At 39.2% G+C, this 21,255-nt stretch overlaps 1 protein-coding gene and 1 long non-coding RNA gene across 5 annotated transcripts; one reads left to right on the plus strand and one right to left on the minus strand.

Annotated features, from left to right (window-relative positions):
• Positions 1-985: 985 nt before the first annotated feature.
• LOC143124827 (uncharacterized) lies at positions 986-8,412 on the plus strand. 4 transcript variants are annotated; one of them, XM_076286515.1, is made up of 13 exons: positions 986-1,154; positions 2,351-2,378; positions 2,469-2,554; positions 2,850-2,882; positions 3,007-3,096; positions 3,209-3,274; positions 3,372-3,460; positions 3,639-3,741; positions 3,977-4,091; positions 4,557-4,609; positions 5,809-5,887; positions 7,242-7,435; positions 8,237-8,412. In XM_076286515.1, exons 2-12 carry the CDS (start codon positions 2,372-2,374, stop codon positions 7,391-7,393), a joined length of 873 nt encoding a protein of 290 aa, XP_076142630.1. In that variant the 5' UTR covers positions 986-1,154; positions 2,351-2,371; the 3' UTR covers positions 7,394-7,435; positions 8,237-8,412. The 4 variants fall into 4 exon arrangements, 3 of the variants coding, with proteins under 3 accessions (XP_076142630.1, XP_076142631.1, XP_076142632.1); XR_012987103.1 differs by lacking the exons at positions 4,557-4,609; positions 8,237-8,412 and having other exon boundaries at positions 7,242-7,309; XM_076286516.1 differs by lacking the exons at positions 2,469-2,554; positions 2,850-2,882.
• A 2,328-nt stretch (positions 8,413-10,740) lies between these two features.
• LOC143124828 (uncharacterized) lies at positions 10,741-11,841 on the minus strand. Its single transcript, XR_012987104.1, has 3 exons — positions 11,276-11,841; positions 10,926-11,022; positions 10,741-10,823 (listed from the first exon to the last, which is right to left on the minus strand). It is a non-coding gene; the product is annotated as an uncharacterized LOC143124828 (long non-coding RNA).
• Positions 11,842-21,255: the final 9,414 nt, after the last annotated feature.

Here is a 21,255-nt window from a genome sequence, read left to right on the forward strand (position 1 = left end):
TGACAAAGGAGTTGATCATTTTTTCCAACCTCTCTACCTTTGACAGAGGAACTTCATAAACTGTCAATGGCCACATTAGCCGAGGCAACAAACCAAACTGCAAACACCACAGCTTGAGCTTACCTGGCAGCCCCGACTTGTCAATTTTTGCAATACCTTGCCTAGTGACCTGTCTCAAGTCTTCAACCTGTGATTTATCACTAAGGCTTGCATCATACCACCTTCCCAGGCTCTTCACTGGTTTCTCCAGAACTGTGGGAATCACCTCCTTATTTATAGCAAACTTCTTATCTGTTACCTTCCCTTTAATAATTGAGAGACTCCTAGACTTACTTGGTTTCACCTTCATTCTGGCCCATTGCAGATTACTATTTAACTTACCCAGCAACCTGTTGGTGCATGGAACGGTTGTCGTCAAGGTTGTCATGTCGTCCATGAAAGCCCGAATCGGGGGGAGGCGTGGCCCTCCCTGCAACTTCTCCCCGCCCACTACCCATTTTGAGGCCCTAATAATGACCTCCATTGCCATTGTAAAAGCAAGTGGGGAGATGGTACATCCGGCCATGATTCCTATCTCAAGTTGTTGCCAACCTGTGGTGTAATCAGCTGTAGTAAAACATAATTGAATATCCAGAAAGTATGCTTTTACTAGGCTTTTAATGCTACCTGGGATTCTGAAATAATCAAAGGCCTCCCACAACAGACTATGCGGCACAGACCCAAAAGCATTAGCCAAATCCAAGAACACAACGTGCAGGTCTCTCTTCTCACGCTTTGCTAATTGAATTTGGTGCCAAATCATGCTGGTATGCTCTAAGCACCCGGAGAAGCCAGGAATTCCAGCTTTTTGCACCGTGGTATCAATTAGTTTATTCCTTTCAAGGTAATTTGTCAGTCTCCGTGGCACCACGCACGATCTGATATCACCAAGTAACTAACAGTCCAGGATCAATAACGAAGTTATTTGCCCTGGATGAACATTACAACCAACCAATAAGTGGCAAGTTTGGATTGTGATGTGATTAAAAGTGCGACGTGAAGGTGAAAAAAACAGGCTCCCGCCAATTTCACATTTCAGAGCTACTAGCCGTGCATCGCAGACAAGTGGATTCTTCACTGTGTGATTCTTGATTCTTTACAATCGTGCCTTACAGGTAAGAGCCTATTTCCAAGAGTTTTAAGCACTCAAAACGATTATTTGCCTCTTGAACGTTTTCAAAACCATTATAGAGTTAATCCCAGATAGCAAAGGAGCGTTGAGGGGCGTTGAATCCACGTTTGTTTGAAGCGGCGGAGGTTGATTCAACGTGGATTCAACGCCCCTGTGCTATCAGGGATGTGTCTAAAAACAATCTAATAATGATATCTAGCATAACTAGGTAGTGTGTTAGCTGTTCTAAATTTGGAAAAGGTTGAGCTACCAAGTCTGATATTGATACGAAAAAAAATATTAGTGCCCAGTTATATCTCTTAACATGATGGAATGCCTGTCATTAGGCTGTAGGCTAAGCACTTTGATCCTATGAAAAACAGGCTACCTAGCATGACCAGCTAGTGCAATAGCAGACTTGTGGTGGTATGAACTAGCCTAAAGGTAGCTTACTACTAAAATGTTCAAGCTAATAGCCAGTGTGAGTCTGTAGACATGTTTGCATAAATAACATTACAGACAAAACTCCTTAGCAATGTGTGTTTTAATCAAACTTTATGGCATTAGCAACGCATGCACGCGATGCTACAATTAGCTGCAAGTCTCCCGCCTCACATGAAAGTGGTGGTGTTGGGGGGCAATTTATTTCTGACAGACAGAAATATCACACCTTCATTGATAGCAGTGGAGGTGATGAAAGTGAATTTGAATTGAAACGGATAAGCAATAAAAAATAAAGCGTTAGTCCAGGAGCATCACAGAATCACATTTATCTTGTGGTATCGCAAAATGTTAGCCCAGGACCATCACAGAGTGACATTCATCCTGGACTGTTGTTTATTGTTAGTCCTGGACAATCACAGCCACAGTTTTTCTATGCTGTCATTAAGTGTTGATCCAGGACCATCACAGAGTGACATTCATCCTGGACTGTTGTTTATTGTTAGTCCTGGACAATCACAACCACAGTTATTCTATGCTGTCATTAAGTGTTGATCCAGGACCATCACAGAGTGACATTCATCCTGGACTGTTGTTTATTGTTAGTCCTGGACAATCACAGCCGCAGTTATTCTATGCTGTCATTAAGTGTTGATCCAGGACCACCAGCATTATGTTTAGCCTGGGCCCACATATGACAGTGACATTCATCCTTATTTTGTCCACACCTTATTTTAATCATTTGAATCTATGTTTCAGAAAACTGGGAAACCTTTCAGGATGCCTGGTAAGTGTGAAAGGCTGCGTGATAAAAAGTGTCATCATTAGTTTATTTCAAATTATGTCAAATTAAAGATATCCTTTTCCTTTTTATTAGATAACCTTGTTGGAACGGTTGGACCTCACACTATCTATGTGTCTAGTCTGAAGAATCTTTTCGAGGACGCATATATTTCAGATGAGGTTCCAACTAATTTTCAGCCATGTGTCTATATGTTAATGTAGATGCATGGAAATTATGTCACATATGATTTTAAGTTTTAAAACCAGATAAATTGCTACTTTTACTATTTGAAAAAATATGTAAATACAACATTAAAAGCTGGAGGGGGGGGGCATGGTAGAATTTGCCTATTAACCTACTAGTGCTGTTCAGCAAACAATGTACAGCAAATTTTGGGTTCAAAGAGTAATTTGAAAGAAAATCATTGGAATGCATGCAGGAATTTGAATTGATCTAACTATGTTTCTTCAACAGGTGATCGATTCTTTCCTTTTTCTGCTCTGCAAGGTATTATTATTAATACTGAGCATTTAATTATCAGTACTCATGAGGCAGATGCAGGATGTGATAATATACTTTGGCTAAGTTTTTAAATGTAATCTCACTATTTCTGTGTTTTTGTTTGACGCAGGACTCTCCAGGTACCATTAATGTACCAAGCCACATAATGACCAAAATCTCGGAGGGTTCTTCTAGAGCCAGAAACTCCTACTTTTTGAAGGTGTGTGTGTGTATTTTCTTAATGTGCAGTAGGTCAGCAGACTTGGGCTTACTATACCTATTGTGGTCATTTAAATTTTGACGTTTTTAACTTCTTCTTTCTCTCCTGTTAGATGAACATCTTCCAGAAGTATGTCGTGGGAGCCATGCTGGAGAACAGCAACCATTGGACTCTTTTTGTAAGTGCTCTGCTGCTTGCTCTTTTTCACATGCTTTCCGTGCATAAAAACTGTTGAAATTTGGAATCTGTAAAACTCACAATGTTCTCTGCTCTAGTATGCAGGCATAGAACGGAGAATTGTAGTTTATATGAACTCCCTTGGAGAGTCCAAAGCCAAGGAACAGGATATCCTGAACAACTGGAGGTGATATCCGCAAACAGTGGCAACCTATTTTTTACCTGATTAACACTATACTGGGGTCCATTTCCCTAATGCATAGTTCCTAACTATGATGCACCTTCTGTGGTAGCCGAGTTACAGTTATAACTCCTTGAATCTATACAAAATAACTACCTCATTATCTTTTCTCCATTCTGACCAGCTCATTTGCTGCAGCGAGGGGCTGTGATGGGCCCTGGGAGATTGTTAATGTCCAGCATCCAATGCAGACAGATGGACACTCTTGTGGTGTCCATGTCATTCTGGTAATTTTTGTTGATATTGCATTGCATTGTTGCACTAAATCAGTGATTATTTTTGTCAACATAGCACTCACTATATTTCTTCAGTGCCCTCATCACATACTGTACATATTCAAACCTGGAAGCTACTTATAAGTACAGTTCAATCTTCCGGAACATTTAGCATGTCTGCTGGAGAAGGTTTTGGTCACAAGCTTATTTCTCTAATCTTTAGGCCACTTTGTTCTTCATTCCCCAGTATGCACAAGCGCTCTTACATGGTGGGGCAGTTGAGCAGGGCATTGTGAAGGACTTTGGATGGGAGATGTCCGAAATACGAGCACAGCTGTGCCATGATCTTTTCAGGTCATTAGGTAAAGTATTTCAGTTATCTAACATTATACATAGTATACATAGTAAATGGGATAGATTTGTTTATGCTTTTACTTAAAGTCCCACTGCGGCAAAAGTCGAGTTTGTAACTGTATTCCACATCTGTTCTGTTCTATGTAGCTCTGTCGAATATTTGGGCACTGACACCTGATATTCTTAATGTGCATAAAAAGATGATTCAAATGACACCAAATAAGTTTGCTATAGGCTATTTACTTCCACCTTTGACTTCCACCTTCGCTTTTAGGACTATAAAGGCCTAAAAATAACCTTTTTTTTTTGTAATGCCCACTATGCTTTACCACCAACACATTCTGATGATGTGAGTACACACAGGATGAGGAAGAAACCCTGAATACAAATCATGTTAATTTATGGTATACATGAAATTGGTTAACCATCAGCATGGTTTCTATGTATTAACTTTAAATTAATTTCATCTGTAGACAGGACACAAAAGTGCAGCGACTGCCGGCGGATAATGCGATCTGAAACAAAGGTGAAGTATACCATGTAACCATTTATGGGAATAATCTTTATTGGGGCAGTTTAAAAATCATGTTTGAGTGTAACTATCATTTGTTTGACCTATTCTCCGTTCTCACTTTGCTTCGAGTACCCTTATTTCGTCCCTTCATGTACACCAGGGGTATTCAATTACTTAAGCCCTCCTCAAGCAATGGCCCGGAGCATCATAATATTTGAATGATTAACATGCCTGTATAGGCTATCTGTCTATCTATCTATCTATCTATCTATCTTTTTTATTTATCTATCTATATCAAAGTCCTTTTAGGCAAGTCCCTCCACTCGGCGGCGATATCTCAATGCTTTTTGGGGACTTATCGGGCATCTATTCGGCAGAAATGCGCATGGCTTCACAACACCAACTTTGCTCCAGCTGCGAGATCACAACACATGATTGGCACAATGTCTTCACAACACACCACATGATTGGCTCAATGTATTCACATGTCCACGTTTTGCCGCGGAAGGGGTGGGATATGTGTAGACAGACTAACCCAATGCATTTCTATAGAGGATTTTCTGAGTGCTGTGTCTCTTTATTAGAAAGTCTCTGTCTATATATCCGGCTTTTGGGAGTAAAACAGAGTAGCCTGAGCTATTTTAAGATCTTAACGTGAACTTGAAATAAGATTTAAGCTGAGACAAGGAGGGATATTCCACAGCTGGTTCCTTGAACCCATCCATCAACAACTTTAAATGTTTTTTGTAAGGTATCACCAATATCAATTTAATGTTACAGATGTGTGGCTACATACTGTACATTCTTAAAATGGTTCTGGTCTAGAATATCTATTGAAAACTTCACAATGTGTTTTTAGAGCGTGATCTGCAGGGGACCTGATGGCTATTTTTAGAAGGTGAGCTGGGGGCGCCTCATAGCCGTTCTGCGGGCTACCTGGTGCCCGCGGGCACTGTGTTGGAGACCACTGTGTTATAGCCTACGAAACATTTAGCGCAGCTGTGAAAATCTGTAGTGAAAATCTCAATATGGTCCGGGTCCGGATAGGATCACGTCAGGGTCCGGGTCCGGACCCAGACCGCGGCCCGCCAATTGAAGACCCCTGATGTACACCATGTAGGAATGACAATTAACACACCTTCCTAAATTTAAAAACCTTAATCCTTAAAGTGTAACTTTATTAGTATTTGACAACTTTCTTTCCATTTAAGGTCAAGTGTGATGGCTGTGCTGCCTACAGGCATGCACGCTGTGCAACAAAAGTGTGTCCTATTTGCGCCTATTGTAAAGGTGAGTACATATTCTGTTCAACAATTTATCACTCTAATTTTACTTAGTATAAAACTTTTTTAACATTAACAGATGATTGATAACTGCATGTGAACTGATTGTGAACTTAGTTGTACTGAACTTGAATTCATGATTCTAAAATGCTACAGAGCACTTACATTCATCTTTATACTTCAGAGATCAGAAAAAATTTAGCAGACAAGGGACAGATTTTTGGGAGTATATGGGGAGAAGACATGGAAGAAGAAGGAAGGAAAGGAAGGAGGAAGGAAGATATGTTAGGAGATGAAGGGGGAGAAGATCAGGGAAAGGGAAACCTTGAGGGCAGTGACAGCAAGGACGAAGACCAGGGCAGGGTCCAGGAAATGGAGGAAGAAGAACAGGGACAGGTCCAGGAAAAGGAGGAAGAAGAACAGGGACAGGTCCAGGAAAAGGAGGAAGAAGAACAGGGACAGGTCCAGGAAATGGAGGAAGAAGAACAGGGACAGGTCCAGGAAATGGAGGAAGAAGAACAGGGACAGGTCCAGGAAAAGGAGGAAGAAGAACAGGGACTGGCCCAGGAAAAGGAGGACGGCCAGAGACTGGCCCAGGAAAAGGAGGAGCAAGGCAGTATTGCAGTCCCTGGTCGCCTAGCGGTCACGGGGGCCAAAAAAAAATGTACAAAATGACTCCGGCGGAAATACAGCGAAGAATTAAAGGTGAAAACATGTCGGCCAATGTCTTCAGGAGTCTTATTGGGGTAGGTTTTCATGAAATGTCTGTAGTGCCAATTTATATTCCTAATCACATTGAGGATAAGTAAGTATAAGTATATATACTCTTGTGATCCTGTGAGGGAAATTTGGTCTCTGCATTTATCCCAATCTGTGAATTAGTGAAACACTCTCCGCACACCGTGAACCACACACTAATCCCGGTGCAGTGAGCTGCCTGCAACAACAGTGGCTCGTGGAACAGTGAGGGGTTAGGTGCCTTGCTCAAGGGCACTTCAGCCGTGCCTACTGATCGGGGTTCGAACAGGCAACCCTCCGGTTCCAAGTCCGAAGCGCTAACCAGTAGGCCACGGCTGCCTCAACCCACTATACAGTTGCCAGTGAAATTATCCAACCCCCTCTTGATATTGTTTAACTATTTTTTTTTTTCAAGAAACAGTGTACCTGACCCAATTTAGACCGCACTATATAAAACAAGATGTGGTTTAACTAAATTCAACCCAAAATGGCTCCAACAAGCTTCTTCAAATTACCACTGTGCTGCCAAATCCTACAAAGATAGGGACTCTTTTTTTACTTTTAAGCTATAGATTCAAAAAGAAATAGAGTCCTTACAATTTTCAATTTCATTCTCTTTCTAGGGAAGAAGGGCAAACCTGCCTCCAGTGGTACTGCAGCAGCCACCAAAAAAGAAAACAAAAATGACAATTTTCAGCTGTCTTACAGAGGGAGAGGCCATGGACTTGGCGGATGGGTTTGCAGGGAGCCTGGTCCACAATGTCAATTCAGCTGACATCTGTCAGGGTGTCACTGAAGACATGGCAGACAAAACAAAGTAAGTATTATGATTCAATCACAGTATTATAGTTCGTCAAGTCTGAAGTATCACCTCAATGCACCTGTCTGTACTGTATATCATCACATTGCACTTTTCTGCTTATTTGCACCTCTGGTTAGACGCAAACTGCATTTTGTTGTCTTTGTACTTGTACTCTTCACAATCAATGGCAATGAAGTTGAATCTAACCTAAACTAATCTTTGACAGTGAATGGAAACTTCAGTCATTTGCATTTATCATGCTAAAAATCTGATTCTAGGCACTACACTGATGCCAAACCTGATTTACATTTACAAGGCGGGATGTGATAAAAGCATGGATAATTGTTTTTTGTGATTGTTGTGATATTAAAAAAAAAAGGTTTGAGCTTAGCTAAAGTTCTTAGATGATAAAAGCGGCCCTTCACCACACTGCTCACTAGTTTACTAAAATTTAAAGAACTATCAACTAGGACACCAATATTTTTAACTACAGTTTGCAGATATGCAGAAAGGAGGCCTAGTGTGCTGATTGAGCTGTTAATGATGCTGGGGTAGCCAAATTAATATCACTTCAGTTCAGTCATTGAGTTGTAGAAAAGTGTATAATGTTAGTTTGGCTTTTCATTGATTCACTCGTCTGCCAAAATTGTTTTTAAAATATGTCTAAATATGTAAAATATGTAATAGCCAAAAATGGATGCATGTGATTTAGTTTATTTTTTAATCGATTCACAGCCCTAGTTTTAAACCATATGCCATACCATAGGTCTTATAATAATTTGTTGTTTTGCTGTGATTGATGTTTTTTTTTCACAGACAGACTCTGATGAAGATGATCCAAAACGCCAAAATGTACGATTGCGACTCTGCTTTTAGTTTAGAGACCCATTCGTTCGGACCAGCTGCACTGGTCCATGTTCTTTCCGTGCTGTGCGCGAAATTGGATCAATTGAATGTTTAGTCCCAAAATGTAAAAAAAAAAAAATACTAAACAGAATGATGTCGTTGTTGTTCATGATGCAGACTTTTTAGTTTTTAAATAAAAACATTCTTCATTCTGAGTTTCTTTTTTTTAAATAATTTCATACATTTACATGTATGGGCAAATTGAACACACAATAACACTGTCTAATCAGTTCAAGTAGTTCATTGTCGTGCTACTCCAACGGAATTACCGGTATAAGTAATAATAATGGGGTGTGATGAAATAGTGTGTGTAGGGAGGGGGTATGGTATAATGGTTAGGCTAGCCTACAGAAAATCTAATTAACCAAATTGTGTGATATAATGACTTTTTAAATGTATGCCTACAATGGTTTATTAAGTAAACATATAGTGATTTATATGGTCAGTCATAATGTTCAATTTAATGAATAGTAAGGGAATTTGCACCATAGCCAATGCAGACAAAATTCCATATCTGCTGTGAGTCATGTCAGCTGGCGCAGGCGCAATCTATTATTTAATAATGTGCGTTCTACATGCAGTCACTTTTTTCCATAGACTGAAAGGAAACAAGCCCCCCCCCCCCCCCCGTATTCTCCATAAAGATTAGTCAATTATGTACCTACTTCCTTCTGACATTCTCTAAATGACTTACGCCTACTGGTTGTGTGGGGTGTAATGGTGTGTGTGTTGGGGGGTGACACAGAACACGCACGATAATTTGTGTTCTAGACACATGCTTTATTAGTACTCTCATTCATGTTATACTGAATCAAACAATTTTTAATCTCATACAGAATCAGAACCAACTTCACCGTCATAACAGAGTTCATAGCTTAACCAACTCTTGTTTTATTATACACCCCTGAGGTCAGATCAGGCCCGGATCTGGGCAACATCCGCTACAAGTAACAGCGGAGACAGTCTTTCATCACATATCATCATCAATATGCACACATGATTATACTGTAAGAGCATTAGACAGTATCTTTTGCCTGTTGCACTACAAGGGTTTGGTTTAGAATTGCCCTGACCCCCATTACTGCTTAGAGAATCTGAGGCGTTTATGTTTAAATGTTGAGCTTCTCAATCGCTTTTTGAGAGGGTAATCAGGGGTTTCCACTGTCTTCGCTGGTGTTTCAGCTTTGCAAGACAAAGTGCCTGAACCCATAGTACCTTTTCGACTTGGAAATAATGGTCTGATTTTAAGGGTTCTGTCAACAACATTAATGGGACATTGATGTGACCTTGACTCTCTGCCTGTACAACATGGCTATGTAGTCTGTCTATCATATCTTCAATGCGATTGGGAATGTTTGTCCAACAGCTAACAATCCGCGTGACATTCATTAATTTTTCAACACTTGTCAACTCAGTAGTACTGCTCCCCATGGTTGGCACAGAAACTCCTGCACTGTCTGAATTGCTTTGCACCAATTTATCTGTGTTTAGATTATCCATAGTACTAGTGCTACATATGGTTGGCCCAGGGACATCTGCACTGTCTGAATGACTTTGCACTGATTTCTCTGTGATTAGATTGCCAATTGTAGTGCTTCCAGTGGTTGGCAATGGGACATACAGAGTGTCAGAATTACTTTGATCAAATCCTCTGTTTTTTTCTGGTGAAGTACAATGAATGAATGTGCATTTATTCTTTATACGTCCAGCAAATTGCAAATTTTGGATGATTGTAAAGTAATCCTCAGCTTTTCCCAGAAGCACTTGAATGAGGTCATCGATGCGCCTGTTTCTGGAGCCGCCGAGAAACTGGTACTTCAGCCTGTGGAAAAATCTGAAGAACAATATTTATAAAACAATAATTATACTGATTGCTATCAATGCTAGACACCTGTTAAATACACAGTAGGATATGTATGGCTAATAACTTAGTATGTATAGCATGTAAGGTTGGGCAAAAATGACATTTTTACCGTTCAATCACATTATTCGTTTCCGAATCCAAGTGGTTGAAGCAACGTCCATAATTTGACCACATGTGCCCAATATCCTCCCAGTGCCTTTTGAAGTAATGGCACACAGCTGGGTACTGTTTAAATTCATGACAGAACTTCTCTGATGTGGCTTTGTATTCAGCAACCTCCAAGAAATATGAAAAACACAAGTTTACATGGTACATGAATCACATCATTTTCAAATACATTAGTGGATGTAGTATGCTGTAACATGATGAAGATATGTCAAAATACTACAAATAAGCTATGTACAGTACACCTAAAACATGCCTAGAATTTCAACTCACAACATATCGCTATAGCCTACTTCACCATAGTAATGCCTATATTATCAAGTCCACGCATGCACAGACCTACTTACAATACACTTACAGTTTTACAAGCCTTGAGTTTGTAAAAAAAGATATTATGCAATCTCTGATCTTAACATTGGAGGGTCCATGCACACTAGAGTCCGTTTTGGATAGCCATCTTTCAACTGCCTGTTGATTAAGGGAAACAATTAAACAATGGAGGACACTGACTAAATCTGAGAGTGTAAAGAAAAGCTATTGCAATATGCAGTGGACTTAAAAATGATCTACCTGCAAGACGTGATACCAGCACAAAAGGATGGCAGACTCTGGGAAAGTACTTGATAATGCATTGATTTCAGCATAGTCCTTGTCAACCATGAATGCCCTAAAAGGAAGGTTATGGCAAAATGGGTGTGACCAAAACTCAGTGCATGGTGGGGGTGTAGGTTCCAATACAGTATAAATTTAAAAAAAAATGAACTTGGACACCATACACAGCCAATGTAAAGATGTGCCCAACAGGCTTACGTTTTTAGATTAGTAAAGATACTAGAGAGGCATGAGCCAGGTCATTGACACGAGAACAGTCACACAATTGCAACATGCACACATAAAACAAAACACTGATTTCGGTTTACCTTGGAGGGCACAAGAACTGCTTCCTCAGTTGTGCAAGAGCTTTCTCCAGAGTGTTTTGGCATTCGTTGCTAACAATGGCATATGCCACCGGAACTCCTCGTCCATGATCATCCCTTACAAGGAGTGTGAGCAGAGGAAAGTCATACTGATTGACACAGTGAGTGGTGTCCACAAACACAAGCTGCTTTCCATATTTATCTAAGTTTGACTTCATCATCGGTGTCTGAAGAAGAATAATCAGCTCCTGATATGACGTGTATGGCTGGTAAAATAACACATGCTCTTGCATTGCCCCAGTCAATAAACATTCAACACTCTGGTTGTCATTAGAATTGAAGTGTTTCCTTCTCGTGACAGTTGTTCTCACATTGTCAATATCACGTGGAGTGACAAAGTACATTCTATCATGAACGTTACTGTGTCCTTGATTTCTGGCCCACTTGTGACACTCGGTTAATATTATGTCTGGTTTTGTTCCAAGGGAAAGGAGCTCTTCTATTTTAATTTTCAGCTCAGGGGCCATACAGTTTGAGTGTACATCCCCAGGATCGCTGGTGCTATGGTTAGTATGGTGGTCATGTACACGCTGTACAATTACTGTGTAACCTTCCCAATCAGTGCTGACTTTGAATGAGACATAAGCCTTGCAGCCTACAGATCGGTAACTTTTCGGCTTTGGATGTCCAAACCGAAGACAATTAAATTTGAAATAATTTTTTTCCTGGTCTTTCTTTGAGGTGCAATTGAATGTGCTGTATTGTCCATCCAGGTTTTTCAGTTTGCCCATTACAATGGTATGAATATCTTTCTGTTGACGTGGTATGACACAAACATCTAGTTTAGCTTTCCTGGATCCACCTTTTCCTTTCTCTTCATTGATAACTGCTTTTTTAATAATATCCTCCATCTCTGAAAGAAAATAACACATGCTTTTAACCTCCACAGACTTTACTCACAATACTTTCCATTATACAGGTAATAAATAACCCAGCAGCTAAAACTAACCTAACTGGGCATTTGAAATTAACCAAACTTAAGCCAAGTGCCCTGATAGGTTAGCTTTAGGTGCTGGAAAAATGTAGTTTTTGCTATATAGACAGCACTTGTGACTAGGGATGCACGATATATCGGCGGCCGATATATTATTAGCCGATAAGTAAAAAAATGAAAATATTATTATCGGTCCGATAACAGAATTCTGGCCGATAATTTGCGCCGATATTTTTTAAAGTCCTAATTTAGGCCTAAGTAAGGTCCGTCTGGCTACACTGAGCTACTTGGCTATACTTTTTCCTCAATATAATGTCAGCGGTGTGAATGTATTTCACCACTCTAACAAAATCTGTGGATATGCGTTCATTTGGGAATCTGCATCTCAAAATCCTCTCGTGAATGATCTGCCATTTAACCTTACCAGAGCGGAGCTCAGCCCTATCTAGAGCCGTCTTGTGCTGGTGTGTTTGCACTTTACCGCACTGGTCGGGGAAACAAATAAACAAACTCGTTAGTGGGACGAGTACATAAGTAGGCCTAGTTCTAAGTTGTGTTTTAGTATTATATTTGCATTACTTTAGCTTGGGTTTTGTATTATTACCTAGAAATATGCTAACCATTCGTGCTTCAGTTCCAGACAGGTCATCATAATAAGTTATTAAAACCTTCGGGGCTAACTCCTTTAATTTCTGCTGCAGCAGGTTGTGCGCAACAGAGTAGACGGACATAAGATACAGTCTGAGGAGTTGCAGCTTTATTCAGTTGAAACTAAACATAAGTTTCCCTCACAAACTCTGATTTGGTCACTATACTGTAGCTTATTCCCAGCTGAGCCGTTTATGAGCGTTTAGTCCTAAATTAAAACGATTCATACTCTCTAGCCACTCACTCGCAATTCACTGACGTCAGGTTCACTTAAAGGAGCCACACATACTGTAGGGCTATGCTACTGTTATGTTGTTGAATGCCGTACTATTGAGGACTATTATGAGTTCTGTCCATCATTTGGTGGTAGGTAAAATTACTGCAATAAAATTATGCTTATTAAATGCTTTCCCCAAATCACTTTTCACAATTTTTTTTCAAGAGTAATATTATCGGTTATCGTATCGGTATCGGCCACAACAAACCAATAAATATCGGTTATCGTTATCGGCCCTAAAATTCCATATCGGTGCATCTCTACTTGTGACCTTGAACAACAGGGCTATAGATCGCATAATGCCACAGTTATGATTTAATGGCAGCAATTACTCTGGGACTGTAATGCTGTGATTGTCCTGGGCTACCACTTAAATGTACACTATTCAGGTTTAGGTATCTTTACAGACTGTATAGTTCCCTCTAGAGTCACAATGCATTTATATGTTACTCTGCTACTGTAAATTGCAAAGTTCTTCCGACATATATCCCTCCCTACACAATGCAAATGCTTTTGTTGTGGAGGTGAAGGATTAACTACAGGCAAAAACTATCTCCAAAGAGCTTTATATACTGACAAGGTATGTTTTACGATTCTTGCTAGATTTGGCGGGGCACTGGTTTTGGAAGTTGCACAGCTGGTTTCTCGGTAGGGACCCACTAGGCCTATGCTGTACAGCTATGCTAGGTGAACAATTCGCCTATGACAAGTTTGTTTACCATCAAATTGCCTTCATGAAGGTAAAAATATGGCATAACGGTGCATAATCTTGCACGAAGGTCAAGAATAAAAATGACCTTGACTTTACAAACGCTCTATGACAGTCCAGGATAAATGTAATGCTGGTGGTCCTGGATCAACACTTAATGACAGCAAAGATTAACTGTGGGTGTGATTGTCCAGGACTAACAATAAACAACAGTCCAGGATTAATGTCACTCTGAGATGGCCCTGGATCAACACGTAATGACAGCATAGAATAACTGTGGCTGTGATTGTCCAGGACTAACAATAAACAACAGTCCAGGATCAATGTAATGCTGTGATGGTCCTGGATCAACACTTAATGACAGCATAGAATAACTGTGGCTGTAATTGTCCAGGACTAACAATAAACAATAGTCCAGGATGAATGTCACTCTGTGATGGTCCTGGATCAACACTTAATGACAGCATAGAATAACTGTGGCTGTGATTGTCCAGGAATAACAATAAACAACAGTCCAGGATCAATGTAATGCTGTGATGGTCCTGGATCAACACTTAATGACAGCATAGAATGACTGTGGCTGTGATTGTCCAGGACTAACAATAAACAACAGTCCAGGATGAATGTCACTCTGTGATGGTCCTGGGCTAACATTTTGCGATACCACAGGATAAATGTGATTCTGTGATGCCCCCTGGACTAACGCTTTATTTTTAATTGCTTATCTGTTTCAATTCAAATTCACTTTCATCACCTCCACTGCTATCAATGAAGGTGTGGCATTTCTGTCTGTCAGAAATAAATTGCCCCCCAACACCACCACTTTCATGTGAGGCAGGAGACTTGCAGCTAATTGTAGCATCGCATATGCATATATGCGTTGCTAATGCCATAACGTTTGATTAAAACACACATTGCTAAGGAGTTTTGTCTGTAATGTTATTTATGCAAACATGTCTACAGACTCACACTGGCTTAGCTTGAACATTTTAGTAGTAAGCTACCTTTAGGCTAGTTCATACCACCACAAGTCTGCTATTGCACTAGCTGGTCATGCTAGGTAGCCTGTTTTTCATAGGATCAAAGTGCTTACAGCCTAATGACAGACATTCCATCATGTTAAGAGATATAACTGGGCACTAATATTTTATTTCTTATCAATATCAGACTTGGTAACTCAATTTTTTCCAATTGTATAACAGCTAGCACACTACCTAGTTATGCTAGATATCATTATTAGATTGTTTTTAGACACATTAACTCTATAATGGTTTTGAAAACGTTCAAGAGGCAAATAATCGTTTTGACATCATATAACCTAATGTCAGACATTACACTTCCCCCCATTACAAATGCAACCCATGCCCCCCAAATTAGTGCTTAAAACTCTTGGAAATAGGCTATCTTACCTGTAAGGCACGATTGTAAAGAATCACACAGTGAAGAATCCACTTGTCTGCGATGGCTAAGTAGCTCTGAAATTTGAAATTGGCGGGAGCCTGTTTTTTTCACCTTCACGTCGCACTTTTAATGACATCACAATCCAAACTTGCCACTGATTGGTTGGTTGTAATGTTAATCCAGGGCAAATAACTTCGTTATTGATCCTGGACTGTTAGTTACTTGGTGATATCAGATCCTGCGTGCCACCACACTAAAGAAAACCTTCCCTTCAACATTCAGTAGACTAATTGGCCTAAATTGATTAATCTCCACTGCGTCCTTTTCTTTGGGAATAAATATTCCCCCAGCCCTCCGCCAAGCCTTGGGAATACTCTGCTTTTTCCAAACTATCTTCATTAATTGCCATAAAAATCTTAAAACATCTGGTGCACTCTTATACAACCGGTAGGGCACTCCATTAGGTCCCGGGGCTGAAGAGGCCCTTGCACGTTTTATTACTTCTTGCACCTCTTTCCACCTTGGTGGACTATCGTCGCATTGGCTACTTAATTCACCAATAGGTGGGATATCAGCAGGAAGTACCATCTCCCTGAACCTCTCCCTATCTTTGTGCACTCCCTCTAAATACTCCTCAAGCTTCTGCTTAGGTTCCAAAAGACTACCACTCTTCTGCATTACGAATAAAGACTTAACAAACTTAAATGGGTCTTTATAGAATGCTAGTCGGGCTCGTGATTTCTTCTTCCTATTTTTCCTAATATTTTCAGCTCTTCTTAGCACTACTAACCTTTCCCTCACATCTGCCTGTAGACAGTCAATACCTTCCTTCTCATCATCTGTAGCTTTTCTCCACTGCTTCTTAAGCTGCCTCCTCTCCTTGATAAGTTTATCTATCTCCTGCTGGCGCCTAGATTTAACTACCTCATGTAGCCGTTTTGTCCTTCTCTCAATAGTCCCAAATCTTTCCTTACCATAGCTATAAATAATGTCTCCCATTTTCTCTAATTTGCTTTCAGCCGTCCCCTTGAGCTGACCCAGGATACTGACCAAATCACTATTAACATCTTCCCACATTCTACATTCTGCTGCGCCTGGCCATCTAACCCCAGGCCTATGACCATTAATCTTCTCCCTCCTTGGCTGACTGGCCTCTCTCTCTGCCTCAGTGCTAGAACTTACCTCAACAACAGGGGTACTGATGTCCTGCGAACTGTGGGTTTCTTCCTGTCGCTGGACTTCAACCGACTGACTTGATGCACTTCTTAAGAAATAGCTATCAATGCGGGGACCCTGTGTTCCCTCTACCAAGCACTTCTTTTTCCCTTGATGAATTTTCAGGCCCTTTAGACTTGTAACCTTCTGCCAACCACACACACACATCTGCAGCTTTTTCTTAGTTTTCTCTGAACTAGTGGCTTCCACAAACATGTTTTCCTTACTCGTAATCAAATTCGTTCCAGGGTCAGTAACCATGTCTATCACAAGTGAGTCATCTTCCGCCCCTGCTCTCGCTGACTCTAGGGGTATTTTTTCATTATGTCGTACTGTAGCTTAGTAGGGTGCAGCCCATAGCTTAGTGAAGCCTGGGCTACTGCCACAATGAGCTGCTAACCCATTGTAGCCCCGGCGGGGTCTATTCCCTCCTGTCACTCATGGAAAGTGCAATTCAGTCTAGCAGGAAATGAATGTACATTTAGTTTAGCATTATGTTTATGCATTACCTCCGTATGGTCTACGTCTGTGAGTGTTTAGTGAGTCTCAGAATATTAATAAACTCGTTCTGTGCACCTGAACATTCCATGTAGCACGTCTCCCTTGCTAGTAGGGCTGACAGTGATGGTATAGGAATCATGCATGTAATATAGCCCATTCAACTACTTCTTTTTATTTTGCTTGTGCAGATGCTGCTTTATGTATGCCAGTGTCTGAAGGCATGTTTTGTTTGAACTTTTCCTAAAGGAATAAAAGTGATAAGCCAGTTTTGGTCTCAGTCCCTTCACTGTCTGACTAATAGTTATATATTACTAATATATTAATAAAGCTTAACCAACTTTATTATAAGGGTCCCCCATATGATAGTTATATATTACTAATATATTAATTAAGCTTAACCAACTTTATTATAAGGGTCCCCCATACTGATAGTTATACATTACTAATATATTAATTAAGCTCAACCAACTTTATTATAAGGGGCCCCACGCTTATAGCTATATACAGGGGCGCAACTACCCATTTTTGAGGGGTATGCAACAACAATATTGGCGCCCCCCCCCCCCCCAAAAAAAAAAAAAAACAAAAAAAAAAAACACACAAACTAAAGCAAAACAAAAGACCAATAATTTACACTATTACTGTGTATTAGTGTCTATTGAATATGTTTTTAAAGAAATGCTGCCAATTTGATGTTTAACTTGATGTTATTGATAAGTATTGATAAATGGTGCATTGCCACTTTAAGAGAGTCTAAATGGTTCTCATGACGTCCTTTTGCCAGCTAATGCTCACAATGGATAAGGCTGATAGGCACTCTAGCCTTGTTTGTTTGCACCACATTGACAACACAATATTAAGTTATTACAAGGAGCCTTCATTGATAGGATATGGAAAAATGTAATGAGTTACTGCTAGCATGACATTTCTGTTTGCAGTTGGCCATTAAAAGTGCAGTATGAGCATGGTAGCCACCTAGTTATCTGAATGGAATAGGCTATGTTTCAATCGGCATTATGCTTAACAAACGCTAGTTAGTCTGTTAACATTCATATTTGCAAGCCTCCAAGTACAGACGTCATCACTTTAAATCCTACCTGTTGCCTTTCACCGTCCACTTATTTAACTGCTGTTGCATCCGTTGACATGCCATCTCCTTTTCCCTCTTTCTTTTTCTATTTTTAGTCGTCAACAGCTTTTTTTTGCTGTATCCATCTTTTTCCATAGACGGCAACTCACTACTCGTAGCCCTATCTGCTCGCCCAGCGCTCACGGCGCCCCCACTCCCTCTTCTATGTCAAAATTCTATAATGGAATCTTATGAGATAGGGCGCCTACTCTAGCCTGTTAGTCCTCTAAAATGTTATAGAACATTGAGAAAAAGTTGAAATGATTTAGAAACGGACAGCAGTAGCTACATATAGAAAATACCAAATATATATATATTTTTTTTACCATCGCTTTGGCGCCCCCATGGAGCTGCGCCCCTATGCGCCGCATATAGCGCATACCCACTTTTTGCGCCACTGGCTATATACTACTAATATATTAATTATTTATTGCAAGCGTTTCTGGCGCCGACAAGAGTGGCGGCATGTCAAGGTAGCTCCGTGTTTTTTTCTTGAATTTCCCCTTCGGGATCAATAAAGTATCTATCTGTCTATCTATTGTAAGGGTCCTATGGGGAGTGGTTCATATTGGGATAGGCAGAAGCACAGTTTAATATCAATTAGTTAAATAATAATAAGTCATTAACTTTTCTATTAACATATAGTTTGTAAATAAACATTTAACATTTAAATGATGTAAGAAATAACTGTTAATTAGTGCCAAAAATACATTTAGTTAACTATTAACACATATTAATACAATATTAGTTAATAGATCTGCTAAAACATTAACATACAGATTTTATGCAAACAACAAATATTTAATTGATGATGAAAAAACGATTAACTTGTGCCAAATAGATATGTTAGTAACAATTAACAAATATTAACAAAGGGTTAGGTAATTACTAGTTTGCTATTTATTATGGCACCTTATTATGGAGTGTTACCAAACTTATTTCATAGAGGAAATACTTCAGATATGCATCCAGCTAAGAAACAGCCTACCAACAAAATATTGTTTACACATATTTAACCTTATAGACTAATTTTTGTCCACACAATGTCCACACAAACACACTAATATCATTGGAAGTATACATATCTAAGAACTGTCAATGACCAGTTTTCATGAAACATTTTTCACCCTTCAACATGTAGATTAAACAAAACAAAAGAAAAAAACATTGTCAAGTTGTGCTGGGGGTTCTGTGCAAAATCCTCAACTTGAAAAATGGAAGGACATCTATGGAGTTTTTAAGAATGCTGGATTCCACTCAATGACTTGAAATAAACTGTGCTTTTGTTTCCTCTTTTTGTTTCTTTTATTTTCTTTGAATTCAGAGGCAGGCATATGCAGTCACTTTTTAGCATCCATTAAATGTTGTCATTAACAAGTCATTTTCATCAGGTGAAAAACCTTTAAAAGACAGACAAAAAAATTGGGAACAGAAAGTACATGAGATGAAGCTATACAGCCAACAGTAGACATTTAAACATGTGCAACATTCCATGAGAAATGCAGAAAATTACGCATCTTTCAACAGCATTTGATAACGTCTAAATATAAGTGTAACATTCAGGAATTGCCCAATAGAAAAATAGATTCAAATGGCAGTTCCAAACATGGCAGTAAATACGCAGGGGTAACCAGACATTTAAATAGGCAATGAATATTCAAGTACAAAACTAATTTAATAAAATACATCAGTAGAAAAATATCTCTAATAGAAAAATATATCTACGAGTAGAAAAATATATATTGAAGTAGAAAACCACATACGATATACACATATACATATATATACACATATAGCCCATATTAAATTACATAGAACCCCACACTGTAAAAAATAAAAGCTTGCGAAAACGCAAAATTCAATGGCAACCTTCTGCATTAACATTTTTGTGTTTTCCCAACAAAGTTTTATGTGTTTTCCAAACTACACAAATGCTGTCGTCTTTACAGACAATTGTTCGTTCTACCAAATGGGCACAACTTAGAATTCATCATTCTGCCAATGTAAGATTGTTTGTTGAGTTAACAGTGATGTGAATTGCCCCAATTACAAAAGTACTGTTGCCCCAACTACAAAAATACTGTTGCACCAACTACAAAAGTACTGTTGCCCCAGCTAGAAAAATACTGTTCTCTTTACTAACAGTTTTTAGCACAACTTAGTACAAAATGTTAACAAGTAATACAATGATTTTGTTGTTGACTAAACCCATTTTTCTCCATTTAACCTGTATTACATAAGCTACAGCTATTACAAAAGCAAATACACAAATGCAGACTTACAGAAATGTATTCTTATCTGTGATCAAGACTGAACATTTAAAATAATACATGTCTATAAGAAACAAAATAAATTCAGAGACACAATGCACATAATTCTCAAAAAAAAAAAAATATTGGTCTTGATACATATGGCTAAATTCAGTCTAACTTGAAAGTACATTCTCCAGTAACATTTTGCGAAAACAATTACTCGATTGTTGGTAGAAAAAAATATATATATTTGCATTTCAAATTTCACATTGTAAGCCTCTATAGTTTTTGCTAAGACAATATTTCACAAACACTAGTCTGCCAGCTGCTAGAAAGAGAGGACTATGGGTATTGTAAGAATTCAAGGGCAAGTTAAGTGTAGATTTATATATATACAGTATATAGCCCTGTTGTTTGAGGTATAGGAAAAAAGAACCATATCATTTGGCACAACCCAGACTGTGTTATAGACAGGCAGCAAAAGCTGACCTAGTGTTTCATAGAAATTGAAACAAACTAAAGCTCTATGATCCATTAGTTTGGCTGGAACTGACTGTCCATAACTCAACCTGCGTTGCACCAAATTTGATCAGTCTTTTTTCCTATGGAAAGCACAGGGTGGCCTCGACCAACAGGGCAATAGATCAATCTACACCAGACCATAGCCTATACACAAATAAGTACAAAGCTGCTAGTCAGTGGTCAGAACTTGAATTTCAAATTCAACAATTTGGCCATGTTTCAGGTATAAGTTGAAAAAACATTCTGCAGTTAACACTTTGCTACAACATTCACTACTTGATAAATAAAAAAAAAGATGCATGTCAAAAGCTTTTTCTTTAGAGATCGCACACGGT

This window comes from Alosa pseudoharengus, unplaced genomic scaffold (genome assembly GCF_046254945.1).
Source record: "Alosa pseudoharengus isolate Yale_2024_CS ecotype anadromous, Long Island Sound unplaced genomic scaffold, YU_APseudo_1.1 YU_APseudo_1.1_scf_15, whole genome shotgun sequence".
Classification (NCBI taxonomy): Eukaryota; Metazoa; Chordata; class Actinopteri; order Clupeiformes; family Clupeidae; genus Alosa; species Alosa pseudoharengus.

Excerpts from the sequence above, each read along its gene's own strand:
- LOC143124827 (XM_076286515.1), top strand. Across the intron at positions 3,097-3,208 it reads GAAACTCCTACTTTTTGAAG|ATGAACATCTTCCAGAAGTA; the intron begins GTGTGTGTGTGT and ends CTCTCCTGTTAG. Across the intron at positions 5,888-7,241 it reads TATTTGCGCCTATTGTAAAG|GGAAGAAGGGCAAACCTGCC; the intron begins GTGAGTACATAT and ends TTCTCTTTCTAG.